The 22,504-nt window shown below is 42.4% G+C and overlaps 1 protein-coding gene across 1 annotated transcript in view; it reads left to right on the top strand.

Moving 5' to 3' along the window:
• The window catches only part of JAG1 (jagged canonical Notch ligand 1), a 69,507-nt gene extending 57,165 nt beyond the window's left edge, over positions 1 to 12,342 (top strand). Inside the window, exons 17-26 of the mRNA XM_070732642.1 lie at positions 492 to 605; positions 700 to 816; positions 1,856 to 1,883; positions 3,150 to 3,235; positions 5,203 to 5,316; positions 6,208 to 6,317; positions 6,427 to 6,663; positions 7,308 to 7,439; positions 7,988 to 8,138; positions 9,600 to 12,342. Coding sequence (XP_070588743.1) covers positions 492 to 605; positions 700 to 816; positions 1,856 to 1,883; positions 3,150 to 3,235; positions 5,203 to 5,316; positions 6,208 to 6,317; positions 6,427 to 6,663; positions 7,308 to 7,439; positions 7,988 to 8,138; positions 9,600 to 10,057 — 1,547 coding nt within the window. The 3' untranslated portion in view covers positions 10,058 to 12,342. The remainder of the gene's footprint in view (positions 1 to 491; positions 606 to 699; positions 817 to 1,855; positions 1,884 to 3,149; positions 3,236 to 5,202; positions 5,317 to 6,207; positions 6,318 to 6,426; positions 6,664 to 7,307; positions 7,440 to 7,987; positions 8,139 to 9,599) is intronic.
• Positions 12,343 to 22,504: the final 10,162 nt, after the last annotated feature.

Genomic DNA, 22,504 nt, shown 5'->3' on the forward strand with positions numbered 1-22,504 from the left:
ATATACATTTTCATATATATATTTTCATATATATATGTGTGTGTGTGTGTGTGTGTGTGTGTATGTGTTTTCGTAGATTTTCATGGGTACAGGTATGACGGTCTTGGTATATTCGGGTTTCTTCCCATGTATGTATGTATGTATGTGTGGGTGTATATGTATGTATGTATGTATGTATGTCACATTTTTTTTGCTGAATTTGAAAATTAAGGGAGACTAAGATAGATCTATTTCGGCCTTATTTTGGCCTCATCAGCTAGCCATAACCACTGGGACTTGAACCTGCAACATTTGCCTTGTAAGGCAGAGAATTATCCTCTAGGCTACAGTATCCAATCCCTTCAGCTCTGCACCAGGGAAGGGTTACATATTTTTGTGTCGAATCACCCTGGTGTATTGAAGGAACAATAGTTCGTTTTTAAATTTTATTAAACATTATTATTGAAGTGGGGGGGAAATGACCTTTTGGTTTTTCCCTCCCTGTCGGGTAGGTGACAGTCAGTGTGATGAAGCCACGTGCAACAATGGAGGGACGTGTTACGACGAGGGCGACGTCTTCAAGTGCATGTGTCCTGCAGGATGGGATGGAGCCACTTGCAATATAGGTACGAACCTGCGGGTCCCCGCTTTTCCTTCTCCCGAGGTGTGTGCCGAAGGAAGAGACCGGCAGCGAAGCTTTTTATGTTTCCTTTTTTACAGCACGGAACAGCAGCTGCCTGCCAAGTCCCTGCCACAATGGGGGAACGTGTGTCGTGAGCGGAGAGACTTTCACATGTGTCTGCAAAGAAGGCTGGGAAGGACCTACGTGCACGCAGAGTAAGTTCTCTCTCCCTCGGTCTCTTCCATAAAGGCATCTGGAGGGGCTTTGTTGAGCCAACAGTGCTCTGGGGAATTGGAGATTGAAGCCAGAAAGGGGAAGCTGTTGGAGGTGGGACCTGAACCTCACCTCTTTCCTTTGGCTTTAATGACAGTGTAGGATGGAGCTTTGACCTGGCCCTGGGAAAAGTGGCAAACGAGATAAGTGGAGGCAGATGTGGACTTCCTCCTCCACATGGCTTTGCCTCCCTCTTCCCTCGCAGCCACCATTCAAAGCTGTTCCCTGGGAGACTCTTTACAGTAATCCTCCTCTTGGATGTCTACCAAGCTTTGGATCGCACAAGAGTTCCTCTTATTTGAGCCTAGATACACAAGTTAGCATTCTTTACCATTCTAAATACACTGCTCAAAAAAATAAAGGGAACACTTAAAAAACAGAATTAAATCAAACTTCGGTGAAATCAAACTGTCCACTTAGGAAGCAACACTGATTGACAGTCAATTTCACATGTGTTCTTTGAATGTTCCCTTTATTTTTTTTGAGCAGTATATGTATCAGTTGAGCCCAGAAGTTCTATTATGTCCATCCTGAATCCTGTCTTTCAGTGGGGAGGAAAATCCGCTCCTGACTATTCTGAGTATTTTAGCACGATGATTTAAAAAAACAAAAAACCTCTGTGTGTGCATTAAACCTGGGACAGTCTTGTAGCTGTTGCCACTGTTAAATAGCTAAGAGTCTAAAAGCCTTGTTAGTCGCTTCAAAAGCTGCAGAGAAAAAAAGAAAAATTACTCTGTGTGAATAATAGAGCTTTGAAGGAGAGGTTCTTATTTTACTGTACAAAAGTAGAATGTCATCAGTGGTTTCTTAATTGAAAAGTAGTCAACAAGCCTTTTTTTTATCTGTGTGATTCAAATTTACAGCTTAAAGAATGAAACCAGGATTTAGAGGCTATCCACAAGAAAGTCCATCAGTCATGCCTTGCTCAGCTTCTCTTACTGTACTTTCCTCTAACTTTGCCTTTCTTTGATCTTTCTGCAGATACAAATGACTGCAGCCCACATCCTTGGTAAGTCTCTTTCTTGCATCTGAATAAAGGCCAGAGGGAAAAAAAGATGAATAGGGAAAGAAAAAGCCTCCACCCAAGCCATTTCCTTTTTTTCCCTGGGACTGTCATCTCTGTTTATGTTATAGATACCTTTACTTGGAGCAGAGTTCCCCAACCTTTCCAATTTTGCGGACCAGTGGGTGGGAGGAAGAGTGGATGGTTTGCATGTGTGCGCATGCGTAAATGGTGCACCCACATGCCCACCACTTGCACAAGTGGGGCCACCACAACTATGGCCTGGTTCCAAATGGCTCACAGTCCAGTAATGGGACCTCTGACTTAGAAAATTCCATTTTATTAGTCATGTGTTGTACATTTGGATAGGTGTTGCCTCTCCTTCCTCTAAAGCAGTTTCTCAACCTGGGGGTTAGGACCCCTTTGGGGGTGAAATGACCGTTTCACAGGGGTCGCCTAAGATCATGGGGAAAAAAAATTTCCCATGGTTTTAGGAACTAAAGCTTCTATTCTGGCACCTGGGAATATATATTTACAATCAGACCAATCAGGCATTTACAATGGGGGTGTCCCTCTGACTTCCTGCCAATCAGTTTAAAGCTCTGTTTTGAGAATTGGCGTTAGACTTATGGTTGGGGGTCACCACAACACGAGGAACTATATTATGGAGTCGCGGCACTAGAAAGGTTGAGAACCACTGCTCTAAAGCCTTTCAATTTCTCTCAAAATCAAATTCTTCAAGACTTCCTTCATCTTTGCTGTGTTTATTACCGTTCTATTAAATAACAAGGTGATTAGTCAGCACACACTACATATAACTATATATAGTTAACTATGTCTTAGTATTATTTGTAGTAGAGTGCAACTCATTTATGTATGTTTAGATTATTAATGTTATTTAGCTTATGACAAATACACAGACTTATGGTTGTTTATCCGTAAAGAGCCAGAAGTTCTACAAAGATGTCTGGCTGCCAACTGTCACTAACTGCCAACTGTATGTTTAGAATAGTTCATATATAGAATGGGTTATAATAGACAATCTGACCTTCCAGGCATCATTGGCCTTTAAATCCCAGCAGCCACAGATAGCCGAATCAATGTTCAAGAATGCTAAGGATTGTAGTTCAAGGCAGCAAGGTTACCTGTTCTAGAAATCTATTACATTTTGAATGTCACCCTGCATTTTGTGGAAGTAAAAACCAAAAAAGAATTAATTATCTCCCCCCCCCCCCCCACTTCCCCTGCTCCCCATTCATTCCTCCCAAATAGCTACAATAATGGAATCTGTGTGGATGGAGAAAATTGGTACCGCTGTGAATGTGCTCCAGGTTTTGCAGGTCCTGACTGCAGAATAAGTAAGTTTTTAGAATGGCTTAATTCAAAAACGTTGGTTTAAAGCTTTGCAAATGGGCTCATTTGAGTAGTGGTTGCCATGGAATTGGTCTTCAATTCAATGTCTTTACTGTGGCAGTTCTGCCCTATGGGAACCCTTTACCCCCTGAAGTTTGGCGAACTTCCACCCTTTTTAGTCTTCCATTAAAGACCTGGCTAATATCCCAAGCATTGGGAGATTAGATGATTTCACAGTAGAATTGATTGGGCACTGTTTTTTGTCGTTTTTAATGTTTTAATTGGTTGAGTTTTCCAGTTCTTAAAATATTTTATATATAATTTTTGATTGGGAGCCACCCAGTTAGTTGAAAGGTGGGTTGTCTTATGTAAATGTTTTCTATAAATAAATAATCACACCACTGTAATAGAATCCAACAAATTAAGAATGTGTGGTATAGAAGTTCTTCCTTATTTGTATTCAAAAGCTACCCCTTTTTTCCCCTTCTGAATTGGGCCCACAAAAGTCAGTTTCTTCCTTCCAAGGAAAAGATATTTCAAGAGAGTCTGCAAGGGGTAAATAATTTTCTCTCCTCTGCCCTTTCCTTCTGAGAATGGACTTTCTTATGGCCTGGGAGCTGTTGAGAAGGAAATGTTCTCTAATTAGAATCCATTTTGCCTTGGGCTCAGACTTTCAAATAGCAAACCTGGTTCCCTGTCGATAGAAACCTACCAATAAAATAAAAGCTATACTTCCTAAGAGACAGAAATCCAATCAGGTGTACAGAATACAAAATGTAATTGAAGCTGTTATCAGAAGAGTCGATACATTGAAAGGAGCATTTGTTAGCCAAAAATCTAAGATCATTATAATAGCCCAATATAAGATTCCTGCATTTTGGAACTTCTGAAATAAGCATTCAGCGTTCCTTTTAATTGTTGTTATTTTATACGGTGATAGGTGTGGCTTGGTGGGCATGGCAGGGGAAATATACAGCAAAATTTCCCTTCCCTCTCCACTCCTAGGGAAAGGATATTGCAAAAATCTGTTCCTTCTCCACTCCTGGGGGAAGGATACTGCAAAATCTCCATTCCCACCCCACTTTGGGGCCAGGTAGAAGCGGTATTTGCTAGCTTCTCTGAACTACTCACAATTTCCGCTACCAATTCTCCAGAAGCTGTCAGAATCTGCTGAATTTCACCCCTGAATTGATATAATAAGTGTATTAAAATAATAAATGTAATACAGGGGATTGTCAGCTAACGACCAGTGATTTTTGTGATTGTTCAAAGTCACAATGGCCACAGAATGGATGCTTTGCATCCCATAAAGCACCCCCATCCATAGTAAACAGTCATGTGCCACCGCCATCCAGTCACATGACCGCATGTTGTGTGGGGTCAGCTTAGCAACTGGTTGCAGCATTTTGGAGTGAAGTGACTCAGATTTGGGGTTATTTATTTATTAAATTTTTATGCCCTCCATCTCAGTGATACAGAAAATAAAAGCAGTTTGTTGGGGGGGGGGGAGCTCATTCCAATGAATGGGTTCCCTTAATGACTGTTGTGTTAAAAACTGAGGTGTTTGCTTAAAAACCACTGTGAAAAAGGCCATAAAGTTACTCCACGTCATATGTACGCCTCATCTTACAACCCCAACAAATTACAACCATAATTCCAGGGTTGTAAGTCGAGGACTGCCTGCAGCGAAGGGCTACCAACATTTTTACTACCACACTGTGGGCGTGGCTTATGCAGGATGCCCTGCATTTCTTTCAATATCTTTCAGTGCAAATTGGGTGCTCTGGGGTGGAGCCCCATTTTCACTACCCCACTGCATTCCCCCCCCCCCCCCCGGTCTGGACAGCAGCCCACCCCTTTCATAAGAAAAACAATAAAGTTTTACAGGCTGATTAAGTCTCTTGATAGTTGGGCTAAAATGTGTAAACTGATGAATTGCATGGATGCCTCATCTTCTTCCTTTCCCCTCCAGATATCAATGAATGTCAGTCTTCACCTTGTGCTTTTGGAGCTACATGTATAGACGAAATCAATGGATATCGCTGTATTTGTCCACCTGGACGTAGTGGTGCCAGATGTCAAGAAGGTATTCTACATCTGATTTAAATTGGACAATTCTAGTTAGCTGCAGCAAAATGCATTGTTTGAATTAGGAGCTGGGGTGCCACTTGTGTTTGAAAAGCCCTCTTCCTCCTTGTGGAGCAATTATTAGGCTGAATAGCTACATCGTTTAGATTATTATTATTATTATTATTATTATTATTATTATTATTATTATTATTATTTAGATTTGTATGCCGACCCTCTCCGTAGACTTGGGGCGGCATTATTGGTGGTATATTATATACCACTTCCTTTAAAGCCCTCTCTAGCAGTTTACAGAATTAACCTATTGCCCCCCAATAATCTGAGTCCTCATTTTACCTCAGAAGGATGAAAGGCATTTTACCTCAACCATGAGCCGGTCAGGATCGAACTGCTGGCTATGGGTGGAGTTTGCTTGCAATACTGCATACTAGCCACTGCGCCACCCCGCCTCATAGACAAGTCTTCTCATCTGTGACAGGCCATATTTCATTTAGCTAGGAGCAAAGGATGTGTGGATGATTTTCTTGTCTTCCCTTCCTCCTGTGTATTTCATCCAATGTCTCATCCTGAATCGGGTCTTGAAAATGAATCCTTTAAACCAGTGGCTCTCAACCTGGGGGTCGGGACCCCTTTGGGGATCAAACGACCGTTTCACAGGGGTCGCCTAAGACCATGGGAAAAGACAAATTTCCCATGGTGTTAGGAACTAAAGCTTCTATTCCGGCCCCTTGGAACATAGTTTTACAATCCGACCAATCAGGTGGTTACAGTGGGGGTGTCTCTGACTTTCCTGCCTATCAGCTTAAAGCTCCACTGAGAGAACTGTATTAAGGGGTTGCAGCATTAGAAAGGTTGAGAACCACTGCTTTAAACACCTTTTGTATCTTAGTTTCAGGAAGACCCTGCGTTGCCAGTGGGCGTATTATTCCAGATGGTTCAAAGTGGGATGACGAATGCAACAGCTGTCAATGCGTGAATGGAAAAGTCTCCTGTTCTAAGGTACCATCCTATGGATCTCTGAACCAACATGCTCCTTTGCTCTCCCTTCTCTTCCCCCCTCCTCCATTTCAGAGGAGCACTTAACAATTAACTGTTCGGTTATCTCTAGGTCTGGTGTGGCCCAAAGCCTTGTGTGATAAACCCCAAGGGCCACAGTGAATGTCCCGCAGGCCACACCTGTCATCCTGTTAAAGCTGATCACTGCTTTGTCCCACCCTGTGACAACGCGGGCGAATGCTGGCCATCAAATCAGCAGCCAGTGAAAATGACGTGCAGTTCCGATTCTTATTACCTGGAACATTGTGCTAACATTACCTTCACCTTCAACAAAGAGATGATGTCTCCGGTAAGTTTGCCCATTCCGGGGAAGAAGGAAACCGAGAAACACCTAGCAACTGTCTGCTTTGCAGTAGCAGTCCTGTTTCACCTGCGATCCTAGAGAACTAATTTAAAAAAAATAATTTCCTTCTGCACTTCAGGTTTCTCCTGAGCTGCCCTGAGTGTCCTCCATGGGGCTTTCTCATCATATCTTTACATCAAGTCTTTGACAAAATCTAGGCAGAGATGACTCCTGCAGGGCTGAGCAAGAAGCTTCAGTCAGCAGTGACTTAATTTGGTTTTCTTATTGCCAAAGTCAGCAAAGTGCCTCAAAGCCATTTCACTTATTACTTTTTTTCAGGGAAAAAAAAATCCCTCTAGGAATATAATTGCAAATGTGCTCCTCGTACAAGTCTCCTCATTGGGGAGCTACGATAAGTGTGTCTCCATACTGAGTTTACTTTTGCAAACTCAGGTTGATTACTTTATAATGACCCTCTTTGCTAAATAGCAAAATATAGAATATACAGCTCCGGTTATAAACATGGAGACAAGAAGTCTTGTGTAATGATAGCCGGATAAAATGAATGATTCATCATCTGCTGCTGTCCAGGTTCTCATGCTTTTTTCCCTATGCTGTTTCCCCCTACCCCTCACCCCCCACCCCCATAGGGTCTGACAACCGAGCATATCTGCAGCGAGCTGCGGAATCTGAATATCTTGAGGAATGTCTCCATTGAATATGCTCTCTACATCACCTGTGAGCCGTCGCATTTGGCAAGCAATGAAATTCACGTGGCAATTGTAAGTCTATCTCTTGATTGGGCCTAGGTGCTTTAGTCTGCTGTTTGAAATATCTGGAGGAGATTGACCCCCAAGCCACTCTCTGGAAGGGGAGAGAAAAGGACGAAGGAGGGCTTCCTCTTGCCATTTTGGATGGTATTCATTCCAACAAGGGACAAATCAGGCTCTCTAGCGTTTGTTTTTCCTTGTTTCTTGTTGTTGTTCTGGGATCAATTTCTTTATGCGAGAGCAGTTTTGTGTTATCCATCTCCGAAGCTTTGATAATGGGATATTGTAATCTGAGTTAATAAAAGAAACACAGTGGGCATTTTTGTAAATTCGGCAATGCGTTTGGATGTGTTGAACGGGGAGGGTGACTTTTAATTGCAAGTAATTAATAGTCTTGTTTTTGCTGAATTAGCAGAATCCATGCCTGTACCTGTATTGATTCCCACATTGGGTTACCCTGGGTTCCATACTGTTCTCAAAGGCCTTTGTCTTATTCCAAGTAGCAGCTGATTTTTAAACTCTGCCTTCCCTAAAATATAGCTGTACTGTTCTCCCTTCAGTCTGCTGAAGATATCGAGGAGGAAAATAATCCAGTAAAGGAAATAACTGATAAAATTATCGATCTGGTCAGCAAACGTGATGGGAATAGCACGCTTATTGCAGCCGTTGCAGAAGTCCGGGTTCAGAGGCGGCCAATTAAGAGCCAAACAGGTAAACCATTTCGAGAGGTGGATGGGTCCCTCCCCCCTTAAGCTAAGAAGACAAACCAGTCTCTTAAATCTGCTTTAGAAGAAGTTCCTTTGCTGATTGTAAGATAAAAGTCTTTCCAAATATAATTCTAATACACAGCTTGAAATTATTTTGTTCAGTTTGTGCCTGGAGGCATCTTTAAGTGTGGGGGAGTCAGAAAAAGCAAGCTGCCAGCCAAACAACCAGTGCCCCACTCCCTTTTACATGCATCGGTGAGGCTTTAATTGTAGGAGAGAACCAGGCTGAGCTTGGAGGGAGGGATCAAACACATCACCAGTCATGAATCCCTGCATGCCCACCAGAGAGCTAAGTCCAGTCACCTTGAATTGGGGGAAAGTTGGGGGAAAGATCAAAGGCAACATGAGAAAATATTATTTTACTGAAAGAGTAGTAGATCCTTGGAACAAACTTCCAGCAGACGTGGTTGGTAAATCTACAGTAACCGAATTTAAACATGCCTGGGATAAACATATATCCATTGTAAGATAAAATACAGGAAATAGTATAAGGGCAGACTAGATGGACCATGAAGTCTTTTTCTGCCATCAGTCTTCTATGTTTCTATGAATTCCTTTCTCATCTCCTGCTAATTTCCCTTGACCACTAGTTGGTCAGATTCTAGTAGAGAGCTTAAGCTTGGAACTTGCCTAAATCTCCTGATTTCCCTGGCTCTTGATGTGGATTGCACAATAGCAGTTGCACTTTTTAATTTTGTTTTATTCCCCTTGTGAATGCTCTTGTGTTTGGCTGTCAGGAGAGGAATCCCCTGTGGCTTGATCCTATGAAAGTTATTATTTGGTAGAGCTCAAAGTTGAACCAGCCCTATGAAAACCGTAGATACAAACTCCTCTTTTGCTCAGATACTGAAACTTGCTCTTCTTAGAATGTTAATTAGGCTAGGTTGATAGATATGTAGGAAGTTCAATATCCGATATCAAGGATTACATGCAGGCTTAGTAATACTTAAGCCACACCTTCGTAAATCTGTGAGACATGTTAGACATAATTAGTCTGGATCCCATTGATTTTGGTAGGTTTTCTCTAAATGAGACAATCTGGACCCAAATCATGTGAGCCAATTCTAGTTAGGTTAACCCTTCAGAATTTCCCAGGGCTCAATCCTGACTCTTGACCACATCTTTGGTATTTAAAAACATGTATAACATTGCAGTGTGCATCTTTTACAAGCAGTGTTTAAAATTTAAAAAAGCTAAGGAATTCATTAGTATAGTCAACTTTTTTTTACCACGATGCACCTTCCCCTGTCCCCAGTATGTTGGAATTCAACCATCAAATTCCAGGATCAAATTTGACATTATGAAGCACCAGGTTGGGGTAGGTTGGCATATGAGGTCTGTCATTCGAGGAAGGAGCCAGCCCCACTTGTCAAAGCACTAATGGTGAACCTCAATTGCCTTCTAGATTTCTTGGTTCCGCTACTCAGCTCCATTTTAACTGTGGCTTGGATCTGTTGCCTGGTCACTGCCTTTTACTGGTGCATCAGGAAGCGGCGAAAGCAAAGCACTCATACACACACCGCCTCGGAAGACAACACCACCAACAACGTGCGGGAGCAACTGAACCAGATCAAGAACCCCATAGAGAAACATGGGGCCAACGCTGTGCCGATCAAAGACTATGAGAACAAGAACTCCAAAATTGCCAAAATAAGGACACACAATTCAGAGGTGGAAGAAGACGACATGGACAAGCACCAGCAGAAAACCCGATTTGCCAAACAGGCAACTTACACGTTAGTAGACAGAGATGAAAAGCCACCCAACGGCACGCCTACAAAAAACCCAAATTGGACAAACAAACAAGACAACCGGGACTTGGAAAGCGCACAAAGCCTAAATCGAATGGAATATATTGTATAGCAGACAGCAGGTGCTGCCGTGCAGGGCCTTTACCTATCATTCTAAGGCAACTCGGAGCTTGTAGTTCTTAAAACGGTTGTGTAATATTTTGAGTCTAAGGCTATTATTTGCTTAATATCCCTGTGTTAATTTAAAGTTTTGACAAGCTGGCTTACACTGGCAGTGATAGTTGCTGTGGTTGGCTGGATTACCAAGTGCTGCATTTCACATCTATGCAAAACTAGTCAAAAAGTGCCCCCTCCGTCAATTCAGCCGCAGCCGACGCATCCCAGAAAGGTTTATATTTCACTTTTTTTTTCCTGGAGTGGGAAAGAAATATATACACATTGATGGGTCTGTTTTGTTTTGTTTCCTTCTCTCGTGAGACGTCGCAATCTGTAGTCTTAGAACAAAAAATATGGTTTATTTATTTATTGAATTAGAATTCTTTTGTATATTGGTTTTATGGTGACATGCAACTAGTTCTGTATTTGAAAGTGCCTTTGCAGCTCAGAACCACAGCAACTATCAAAAAAAAGTTTATTATTTATTTTTTTATTGTAATTTTGTTTTGTTTTGTTTTGTTTGCGGGAAGGGAGGGACCAGGAAGATTCATTGTCAGCAGTTGCTGGTAAAAAAAATAATGAAGAATTGAGAGGAACATGTGTCAAAAGTAGAAGTTTGTATAGTTATGTAAATAATTCTTTTTTATTAATCACTGTGTATATTTGATTTATTAACTTAATAATCAAGAGCCTTAAATATCATTCCTTTTTTATTTATATGTATGTGTTTAGAGCTGAAGGTTTTTCATAGCATTGTATTGCTTATGGCTTCTTTACTTTTTTACCTTTTTTTTTCATTGTTACATGTTGCCTACATGCCAAAATTTAAATGTTTTGAATTTTGTTTTGTCTTATTTTTTAACAATAGGAAGGGCTTTCTAGCCTTTGATGCTGACTTTTTTGTATGATGTCAAATGTGTTTCTTTCATTCCTTTGGAAATATCTTCCATAGTATCACATTCATATTTTTTTTTGTAAAATACCAGCCAATTAGAACTAGTGTTTTTTTTTTCTCTCTCTCTCTTTTTCTGGCTGCTTTAAAGATGGGGTGGGAGGGAAGCAAGGAGAGGATGACAGACACCTGCTTCAGAGCAGCTTAAGGGAACACAAAGGAGCTATAACTTCTGTAGATGAAATGTGAGAGTTGTGAGTGGTTGCATGTAATTAAAAAAAAATACTGAATTAGTGTGTGAAGTTGGAAGCACCAAGATCTTACTTTGTAAACTCTTGATTTTCCCCGCCCCCACCAAAATTAATATAAAACTGAACCACCTGTAGATTTGATTTCTTTTTTCTTTTTGTAATCTACTGTATGTAGAAAGTATTCTAATAAGCTAGTCATTGAATACTTGAACAGTAGAATGTCCAGTAAGATCACTGTGTAGATTTGCATAGGTTCCACTGCCCGCCTTAAAAGAAATAAGGAAATCAAAGTGCTATTACAAAAGGTAGATGATCAAATAATTAAGAAACAAAGGATTCAAGCATTGACCACTTGATTCAGAGAGATAACTTGTATGATAATATTAGTGTTACATGAACATGAAAATACATCTCTCGGTGTGTTATTCCTGGCAATAAATCTTGAAAAATATTTATTAATTCTTTTTTCATAAAACTCTGAAAAATTAGCTTCATTGAGTTGCTGACTTCAGTGTCTGGCAAATATATTTTTCATATATTACATCAAGACCCTTTTCCAACTTATTGCCATCTCTGTTGGAATACCACTCAAAAATTGGCCAGGTTAATGCTACACATGGAGTAGAACTTTCTATTCCTTTTAAAAGGGTGTAGTGCCATCAATAACCCAAGATGGGGTTTGTGTCTCCACAGATAATACAATCCAACTATGTCTTCAGTAGGCACATGTAATTGCACTAGATCCCAGCTTCCTTTGCTTGGAAGAAACTGGGGACTCAATTTTCATGTGCACCCACTGCCACGGTTGTGAGGATGGGGGGTGGTCACTTCACTACAGTCCTATCTGGAAATTGTAATTTAGCATAATTAGGGTTCAACCATTCAGGAAGGATTGTCCTCCAATCTCTCAAGGGCTCAACAATAAAATGTAAGGCTGCACAATGGTGTTCTCTTCGTTCATGGATTTTATGATGGTGCAACTCACATATAAGATTTGGCTGGGTTCAGACAGCATATGAAGCCATAATATGGTGTGTTTGCTTTTGCGTGTTATGTGAACCTAGCAAATTATCATTTATTAAATCATGATTAAGCAAATTGTAACTTAATGTGATTTGTGAATCCAGTCAGTATTTCCAATAAGTGGATTTATGCCGTCTACCTTATACCAGGTTTCAGCAATTATGTGTATTAATCCGGTTGATGATGGAATAGTTCAACTCAAGCCAGCAGGACTACACCCCTGGAGTATATTACATGTCTGTTTTCCTCAACATGAACTTTCCAAGCTTATTCTGTATTCTTCCCTGACTGCTATCATCAGTCTTGGACTGAAGACCCAAGAGCAGCAGAACAGCCATATTTTCCTAACACTTGGCCCAACTCCTTTCAACTTGATGATTCAGAAATTTCTTCCATCATAGAGACAGGATATCTGAACTGTGATTGGACCTATTTGGCGTAATGAGTCTTGACGCATTCCCATTGAATGATTCAATAAGGAAGTATATATATATATATATTGGAGGTGGAGCTCCGGGTTACCTGCCAGAACACCGGTGCAAGAAAGGGCTGGTAGGGGAGGAGCTAATGAAGCGTTCTTTAAGATGTTGATTTCTATTGAGTCTACCAAGAGAAGATGGCTCTATCAAATAAGACCGGCTGTGATTACTCAAAGCTGGTGTGGTTCTCAACAACTAAAAAGGTTGTTCGGCCGCCTCCAACCAAGCTAAACCATGTTGAAAAGAACGCCTGAAGCCAAGAGGACTGTTTATGAGATAAACAAGAAGCCTGCCCTGTGTTGCAAAACAACTTAGGCAAGAACAATTTCAATTTCCCCATGAGCAAACACTTTGAACTCGGTGTTTTTCTGATTATTGCTTGGTCCTATGTATCTAAACCAACCACCATTATCTTTGCTGCTTAGTGTGTTACAGGATTAGATTTTGATAAAAATCAGTCGAGAATCTTTTCCAACTTGGCACTCCCGATATTTTCTGGGAATGCAACTCCCAGGGTTCCCAATTAACACCTGAAGAGTGCCAGCTAGTGGAAAGCTGAGAGGTCATGATAATTTTAATGGTGAAATTTCCATCTATGAAATCTCTCTCTCTCTCTCTCCAGTGCATATTGAACAAATGATGTGATCCTGCCAGGTGTATTCTACCCTATTTCACTCATGCAAAGTGGATTATGCTCAGTGGACGAGATTTCCTACCTGTGGAAGGAGTCTTCTACTAGTAGCTCATCTATGCTGAAGGCTTGTGCCTTTGTATGATTGGATGTCTCTTGCTCCCTTGGATTCCCTGAGCAAAAACAGGAATGCTACAGGTCCCAGGCATATTATTTTCTCCATCCAAAATGTGTATTGATGGTTGGTGGACATGACATGGAGAAGAAAGTAGCCTGATCATTCAACTTACTTTTCCCAGTCCATTGTCTTCTAGTTATGCTGGGACTGTGTGAATTAGAATTCTTGAAGCAGAAGTCTCAGCACTTTGGAAAGGGAGTAGCGCATTAGGGCAAAATGAATTTGCAAAATGAACAGGAGGTCCATCATCCTGTCTCTAATGTCTTTCATAGAAACATAGAAGTCTGACAGCAGAAAAAGACCTCATGGTCCATCTAGTCTGCCCTTATACAAAAAATAATATAAGGGCAGACTAGATGGACCATGAGGTCTTTTTCTGCCGTCAGACTTCTATGTTTCTATGAAAGACATTAGAGACAGGATGATGGATCTCCTGTTGCTTATAGTTTGGGCAAAAAACTACCAGATTGTATTCACTGCAATTAATCCACATGGAGATCCACCAAGAATGGGATTTTTTTTTCAACCCCGAACCTTTGGCAGGGGAGATTGGAGGGCAGAGCTGGTTTTCTGCCGGGTTGGACCGGTTCTATAGAACCAGTAGTGGGAATTCCTCCCCTCCCAAGGCTTGCCAAACCAGCAGTGATGGCCAACGCCCCCGAACCGGTGCTCTCTGTAGTGCCATAGGTGCCATCTTGTTTTTCACTTCTGTGTATGCGCAGAAACCTTTTTGCTTCTACGCAGGCGCAAAAGCAGGTTTTTTGGCACTGCACATGTGCACGCATGCAAAACACGCATACACACACCCATGCAGCACGTGAGAAAGCAAACTGGCAGTGAGGTAAGTCAGAACCAGTGATGGGCTACCAAAATTTTTACTACCACACTCTGGCCGTGGCTTATGCATTTTGTTTCAACATCTTTCAGTGCAAATTGGGTGCTCTGGGATGGAGCTCAAAATTTTGCTACCGGAACTGCGTTCCTGATCGTTCCCATAAGAGCCCATCACTGGTCAGAATCCACCCCTGGTGGAGGGCAAGATACCTCCAGCAAATTTTTGCACTATGCCTTTTTCTGATAAAATGTTTGCTTTTTTTTTTTTTAACCTTGACCTGCAATCCTGTAAACTACAGGCTCGTGCAAAACAATATTTTGATGGTGACTTACCAAGGGACATGGGAAGTCCTCAAGAAAGTGTAGCAATGTTTGTGGTTAAGAAAGGAACAGCACATTCTCTTTGTCTGGAGATGATGCACTGTTTCATTGATGAATTTTCAAGTGTGGGCGGGCCCTCTTGCATTCTGAGTGCAAGAAAATAAGGAAGATGCAGCAGTTAAGACCAGAAACAGCAGCTTATTGTTATATGTGTCATACTTCATTACAACAAGTCCCTGTTGCAATGGGGCTCACCTGGGCTGTTGCTGTCTCTTAGTTACTGCTCCGGTTTCAAAATATAAAGCAATGTGTTGGACTCAAGCAGGAACCATTGTTATTGCCAATTTCTTTCTCTTTTGCCCCAAAGACAGCAACCTTCCCAATGCATTAATGATTCTGACGTATATCTTTCCTTACTAAACTTCTTTCCTTGCTAAATCTGGTTCAAAAACCCTGAAATGAAATCACATGTTTTAATTTCTTGAGATTATAATTCATTTTTCCCCTGCCTTCCATTGCATCTTTGCTTCTCCATACTGTTTTGCGAAGATCATTGCTATCTTTCATCTCTGCTATAAAGCATTTTTCGATTTTAATTATTGGCTATGGCCAATTTGCCACAGCCAACCTCAGGACGACTCATTGCGAGACAACTCACCTTGGGACCATTCGACAAACGCAAAAGTTAAATTAGTTTTGATAGACTCGTGGCCAATAATAATAAAAAAATAAGAAAATCCAGAAATAAAAGAGTTACAATAATTTTGACAAGAAAGTGGTCATCTATAATAAAAGGATCTGAATGAAACGATACAGCATTGAATTGCCCCATGCTGGGTTGGCCATGGTGAATTGACTCTGGCAAGTTGGCTGCAGCGAGTTGTCCTAGACCAGTGCTGGTGAACCTTTTCCTTGAGTGCCAAAAGAGCGTGCACATGTGCTATCATGCCTGCGCGAGTGTCCACACCCATAATTCTGTGCCTGGGGAGGGTAAAAACACCTCCGCCCCCTGGAGGCCCTCTGGAGGCGGGAAATGGCCTGTTTCCCAGCTTCTGGTGGGCCCAGTAGGCTTGTGTTTCACCCTCCCCAGGCTCCAAAGGCTTTCCTAGAGCCGGCGGAGGGTAAAAATGCCCTCCCCCATCCCCCTGGAGGCTCTCTGGAAGTCAAAAATGTCACCCCAGAGCCTGTCTGAGCCAAAAGTCAGCTGGCTAGCACACATATGCACGTTGGAGCTGAGCTAGGGCAATTGCTCGTGTGCCAGCAGATACGGCTTCGCGTGCCACCTGTGCCATAAATTTACCATCAATGTCCTCGACCTAGACCCACATCATCTATCCTTCTATTATTCCTTCTCATTGTTTCACCATTTGTAGGTAGCTCATTAATTCTCGTGCATTATTTATTTCCACTCTTTACACATCAGATATTCTCAGTTTTGAATACTTGTTTAATATCCTAAGGTCTACTAGAGAAGGTTATAGGTATGAATGTGTATTCAACATCCCAGCTCCATTTAGAGCTTTGGATTCAACAAATCAAAGTGACAAACAGATTTGTAGAATGAACAAAATTTGGTCCCGTGCACACCTGAAGTACACTGTGATCAAACTAAAATGATTCAACTTCTGTTTTGGCTGAGCTGCTCTGGGGGGGAGGGGATTTAGCCCAAGCAAAACTAGGATTAGTTTAATCCAGGTTTTGACTGTGGCACATCCCATAGTTTTCTTATGGAGAAAAAAAACAGAGCAAGGTTGCTATCCTTCCCTTCCCTCTTGTCTAGGGATCTTATATGCCACTCAACTATCCAATTTTCTATAACATTCTTCCCTGCTACTACCCTACACAGCGAAGGGCCATTCGTCTTACTGCCTACCGGTGCGCCCGCTGAGGCAAAAAATTGGCAAAAAATGTTGAAATCTTGCTCATGTGAGCGACCTCAAAAATTTTTGCTTGCTGTGCATGCGCGAAAGCCAAATCTCATGGGGTGCGTCAAGGGTGCGCAGCTACGCACACATCCCAGAATTTCCTACCGGGTTGGAGCACCTGAGCACACCAGCTTCTGCCCAACACTGACCTACAGCCATCTGACCCATCCATGCTACCTTGCTCCATGCCAATGGCATTTCTATTGCCCACTGTCTTCTCCCCCATAACTTCTCTGGCAGAACATACACATTCTAGGTCCATGCATGGAGAAAAGCAACCTTGTTTTACCCTGGTGCACAATTACCTAATGCTATCTCAACCATGGGGGCACGATGACTCGGTGGGTTAAAGACTCCAAGTTTGCCAACTGGAAAGCTGTCAGCCCAGGTTTGAAACCCAAGTGCCGTGCAGTGGGGTGAACTGATACTTGTCCCAGCTCCTGTCCGCCTAGCAATTTGAAAGCATGCAAATGAGAGTAGATAAGTAGGTATCACTTCAGTGGGAAGGTAACAACATTCCATGCATTTTGGTCATGCTAGCCACCTGACCATGGAAGTATCTTCGAACATCAATGACTTCCTTGGCCAAGAAACAGCTGTGTATCAACCCTAGACTTGGATATAATTGGAATGGGGAAAGCTTTTAAGTAGTGTTGGGCGAACTGAACCTGCAAAGTTCAGGCTCGTACCGAACTTTGCGCGGTTTGGTATGCCAAACCCGAACCCGAATTTTTGCAAAAGTTCGGCAAAAGTGCGGGTTCGGGTTCAGGAGAGAGCCAGGAAGCGCCGCCGCCCAGCTGTCACTTTCCAAAATAGCCAGGGAGCTGTCGGACAGTCGGGAGGCGAAAAAGGAAGTGGGGAATCCCACGAGGAGATTCCAGGGGCGGAGCTTTGACGTCATTGAGACGTCTTTCCTGGCTGGCTGAAACGGGGACTCCAGGAAGGATGTCTCAGTGACGTCAAAGTTCCGCCCCTGGAATCTCGTGGGATTCCCCACCTCCTTTTACGCCTCCAGACCGTCCGACAGCTTCCCGGCTGTTCTGGGAAGTGCCGCCGCCCAGTTGTCACCTTCAGAAACAGCCGGGGCACTTCTTGGCGGTTTCCCAAACGCCGAACCCAGAAGTTCGGCAAAAGTTTGGGTTCAGAAGCACCACGACTGTTCCGGAAGGTGACAGCTAGGCGGCGGCACTTCCTGGCGCTTTCCCGAGCACTGAACTTGAAAGTTCGGCAAAAGTTCAGGTTCGGGTTTGAGTGCCAAACCCGAACTTTAAAAAAAATTCGGGTGCCGAACCCGAACTTTGTTGGGTTTGCCCAACACTGCTTTTAAGTTTACCTCTCTGATCCCTGCGCAATACATTTTACATATTCCTATCAATCTGATCTGTCAAATCAAACAGAACGTGTCCGGATTGTTTGGACTGATTTAGACCAACTTAGATATGTTCCTTGTTTGACCTGGGCACTTTTATAGAGTGAATTATCTAATCAAGTCAGTTTAGATTTGGCTTTTCTGTCTGAATCAGCGTAGCAAGCTGAAGTGAATCACATTGATTTTACAAATCAGGTCAGATGTTCAAGTCAATATTGGAATCATTTTGAAAGTTGGGATTTAATCAGACTTGGTTTGTTTAGCCCTCAAGCAGGTTCCTCATTGGTGTCTCATCGGTAAATATAAAAGGAAGGTAAAGGATAAAATTGCTCTCATTGTCCTCTTGGATTTCTTCTCCCCCTACAGCTCTGTTCCTTGAAGGTCAATTTAAAAAATGGTTTGAGTATGACAAAGACAACGTATCACAATTAGAAATGACAATTATATAGAACTACTTAAACAAATAGAAAAGAAATTAGAGAAATTGAATAAATTACCAGTATCTTTACCTGTGAGAATTTCAATGATCAATATTATTATTATTATTATTATTATTATTATTATTATTATTATTATTATTTATTAGATTTGTATGCTGCCCCTCTCCATAGACTCGGGGAGGCTCACAACAATAACAAAGACAATGTAAGAACAAATCTAATAATTTAAAAAACACTAAAACCCCCATTATTAAAAGCAAGCATACACACAAACATACCATACATAAACAGTATAGGCCTGGGGAAGTTATCTCAATTCCCCCATGCCTGACGGCAGAGATGGGTCTTAAGAACTTTACGAAAGGCAAGGAAGGTGGGGGCAGTTCTGATCTCTGGGGGGAGCTGGTTCCAGAGGGTTGGGGCCGCCACAGAGAAGAGTCTTCTCCTGGGTCCCGCCAAACAACATTGTTTAGTCGACGGGACCCGGAGAAGGCCAACTCTGTGGGACCTAACCGGTCACTGGGATTTGTGCAGCAGAAGGCGGTCCCGGAGATATTCTGGTCCGATGCCATGAAGGGCTTTATAGGCCATAACCAACACTTTGAATTGTGACTGGAAATTGATCGGCAACCAATGCAGACTGTGGAGTGTTGGTGTAACATGGGCATACTTACTGCAAGATTTATATTTTTTTTTAAATATACCAATTAAATTAGATTTATAAAAATACTTTGACCAATTAAACAGAATATTAGTTAAATTTATATGGGAAGGGAAAAGGCCCAAAATCAAACTAAAATATCTACAGGACAATAGTAACCAAGGGGGGTTTGGACCTCCCTTTCAAACTATATTACCAAGCATCAGTACTAACGTGGTTAGGTTTATTGGATACAAATTAAAATAAATGGTTTGATGCTTGTGGGAAATAGTCCAGAGATCTACAAAGGCTCATGAAAATGAGCAAGAAAAAGAGGAACATCTATCAATTAAGAGCATAACTTGTAGAGTTTGTGTCTTCTTTGAGGTAGGCTGTTGAAATGCTGACAGAATTCAGAATCCACTTCTGAGCACAGGATCAACAAACTTTATCAACATCTCTCTACAAATGCTTTCTGAGACAGGCCACCTGTCTACATTGGCAGAGGAGTTTGGTTTTATGACAGCTATAAAAGGCCCTGAAGGAAGTGGGCTAGTTAGATACTTTTTAGTCAGGATTTAATCCTGGGCACAGGATAAAATCCACTTTAGTTTCTCTCATGGATATATTTTGGGTGGGCTTCATGACTCTTTGTTCTTTGGCATCCCTCAAAGACTTGTGATACCATGGTCAATATGGTATCCTTCTGAATCGCCTGCACGGTTTGAAAGCTGGGGCAAAGGGGGTCCCCTTTTATAGTGATTCTGCTCCCCAGGTCTAGAGGTCATTTCAATTCACTTCTTAGGACACAGGGAAGAGGAGAGAGGTTTGAAAAATATGACACGTTTGGAAATATCTACACGTTCTTCTTGCATTGCAGATGTGAAAAACTATTATTCACAGTTTTGAGAGCTACTTGGCAAGAAAAATTAAGAATTCCCCACTTTACCTAAGTTGCTGATAAATGGAATGCTAAACCACAGACTTAGCCAGGTTTCAATAACTTGTATTCTAACCCAGTTTGATAAGACTGTTAGACTCTAACTGTCATGGCTTCCGAAACTCTGAACGCCTGAGTTCTACACACATATATCTTTAAAGCGCGTCTTACGTCCAGCTTCAGCCACTTCAAGTGGCTGTTTGACAGCAGCCCTAGACTTTTGGCTCCTGATTGAAGAATAGAGGAGTAAAGCCTTTTGCCCAGTTTTGATTGGCATGCCTGGCATAACCTTTCTTTGTCTACTGCAATGTACTTACTATGGAGTTGCACTTGAAGATCAACTTCAAGACTACAGTATTTACGGAACCACCTCCTGCCGCGTACTTCCCAGTGAATGACTAGAGCCCACAGCGTTGGCCTTTTCCAGGTCCTGTCAACTAAGCAGTGCCAGTTGGCGGGACCACGGGGGAGGGCCTTCTCTGTGGCGGCCTCAGCTCTTTTGAACCAACTACACCCCCTCTCCTGAGGTCCGTACTGCCCCCACCCTATAGGCTTTCCAGAAAGCCTTGAAAACCTGGCTTTTCCAGCAGGCCTGGGGGCTGTGAGAGGTAACATCTTTTAATCCCGTCTGAACAAGTCTGATTAGTATGCGTGATATAATATGAGTGTAGGGATTCCATTTAGGGTTTTATATTGTTATTAGCGTTGTATACTGATTTTATATTGTTTATAGTTGTATTGTTGTAAGCTGTCCTAAGTCCTTTGGGATTGGGCAGCAAACAAGTCATATAAATAAACAAACTGTTGCAGATATATGGCTGCCTGCTTACTACTGGGTCAGCCCAGTTATTGTCACATTAGCACTGGTATTACAAGAGCAGCACCAGCTACCAGTTTGTACACAATTTATGCTAGTAGGGTAGGCCATGTTGAGAATCCCCACTTACCACAAAATCCAGCAAGTGGGAGTGCAGATATGAGCAGTCTCTGTAAAGGGCTCTTTTATGGAATTGCCTCCCGCCTTGCGACTGATACTGGCCTCTCAAATGTTAGTTTTTAAGAAGGCAATGAAGACACAGCTGGGCTAAACTTCTTTGGAATAGCCTGGTAGCGTTTTCTTGAGAAGTCAGGCAAAGAAAATGGATTATATTCCATTTGTATTTCTCGACATACAACAGTTCATTTAGTGACCGTTTGAAGCCACAAAGCATTGAAAGAAATGACTAATGATCTCTTTTCACACTTTTCACAACCATTTGCAACATCTCCATGGCTACACGATACAAATTTAGATGCTTGGCAACTCATGTTTATGACGGCCACAGTGTCTTGGAGGTCATGTGATCCCCTCTTGCGACCTGCTGGCAAGCACAGTCAATGTGGGAGCCAGCTTCATTTAACGACTATTTTACTAACTTAACAATTGCTTTCATCTGACATCTGTGACAAGAAAGATTGTTAAAACAGGGCAACCTCATTTAACAACTGGCTGACTTAGCAGTGTAAATTTTGGGCTCCATTTTAGTCCTAAGTCAAGGACTACCTATATTATGCAGGGGTGGCACAGTGGTTAGAGTGCAGCACTGCAGGCTACAGCAGATCAAATCTCACCACCAGCTCAAGGATGACTCAACCTTCCATCCTTCCGAGGTAGGTAAAATGAGGACCCAGATTGCTGGGGGCAGTATGATGATTCTGTAAACAGAGAGGGCTGTAAAAGCACTATGAAGCGGTATACAGTGATCCCCCGATTATTGCGAGGGTTCCGTTCCAGGACCCCTCGCAATGATCGGTTTTGTGCGAAGTAGCGCTGCGGAAGTAAAAACACCATCTGCGCTAGCGAGGAGCCGAAGATTGGGGTTCCTGGGAAGGGGACTCAGCTAGGAAGCGGCGCTGGGGTTTCCCCACCGCCCACGCAAACTCCTCGCTGCCGTTCGCCCGCCCTTCGCCCGCCCACCCCGCTCGCTCGCGCCGCTTCCCAGTTGAGTCCTGAAGCAAATTCTCAGCTGGGAAGCGGCCCGAGCGAATGGCGTGGGCGGGCGAAGGGACCCAGGGAAGCCGCCCAGCAGCTGATCTGCCCGGCGCCATCTACGCATGCGTGGCCATAAAAAAAAGGGCACGCATGCGCAGATGGTGTTTTGACTTCCGGGTTGAAAAATCGCGATTTAGCCCGTTCGCAATGATCGGGAGCGCGATACCCGGGGGATCACTGTATAAGTCCAAATGCTATTGCTATGCTTTTGCTATTTTGATATGTTGCTTCTTTTCTATCTCATTTTGAACGCTGCCTAACTGGTTCAATTGAACCAAGATGTAAATTTTCAGTCAGCCAGTGGAGTGCTTTGCCTCTTGCCAATTTGCAGTTTATAGAATAAAAGATACACTTAGAAAGGGTTTTGTTTTTGTTTTGCTTTTAAGTAAGAGGAGGCCTTGGATGAAATAATACATGTTTGCACTTTGGATAATGATTCACCGGAAAC

The sequence above is a fragment of the Erythrolamprus reginae genome, chromosome 1, assembly GCF_031021105.1.
Source record: "Erythrolamprus reginae isolate rEryReg1 chromosome 1, rEryReg1.hap1, whole genome shotgun sequence".
Lineage (NCBI taxonomy): Eukaryota > Metazoa > Chordata > Lepidosauria > Squamata > Dipsadidae > Erythrolamprus > Erythrolamprus reginae.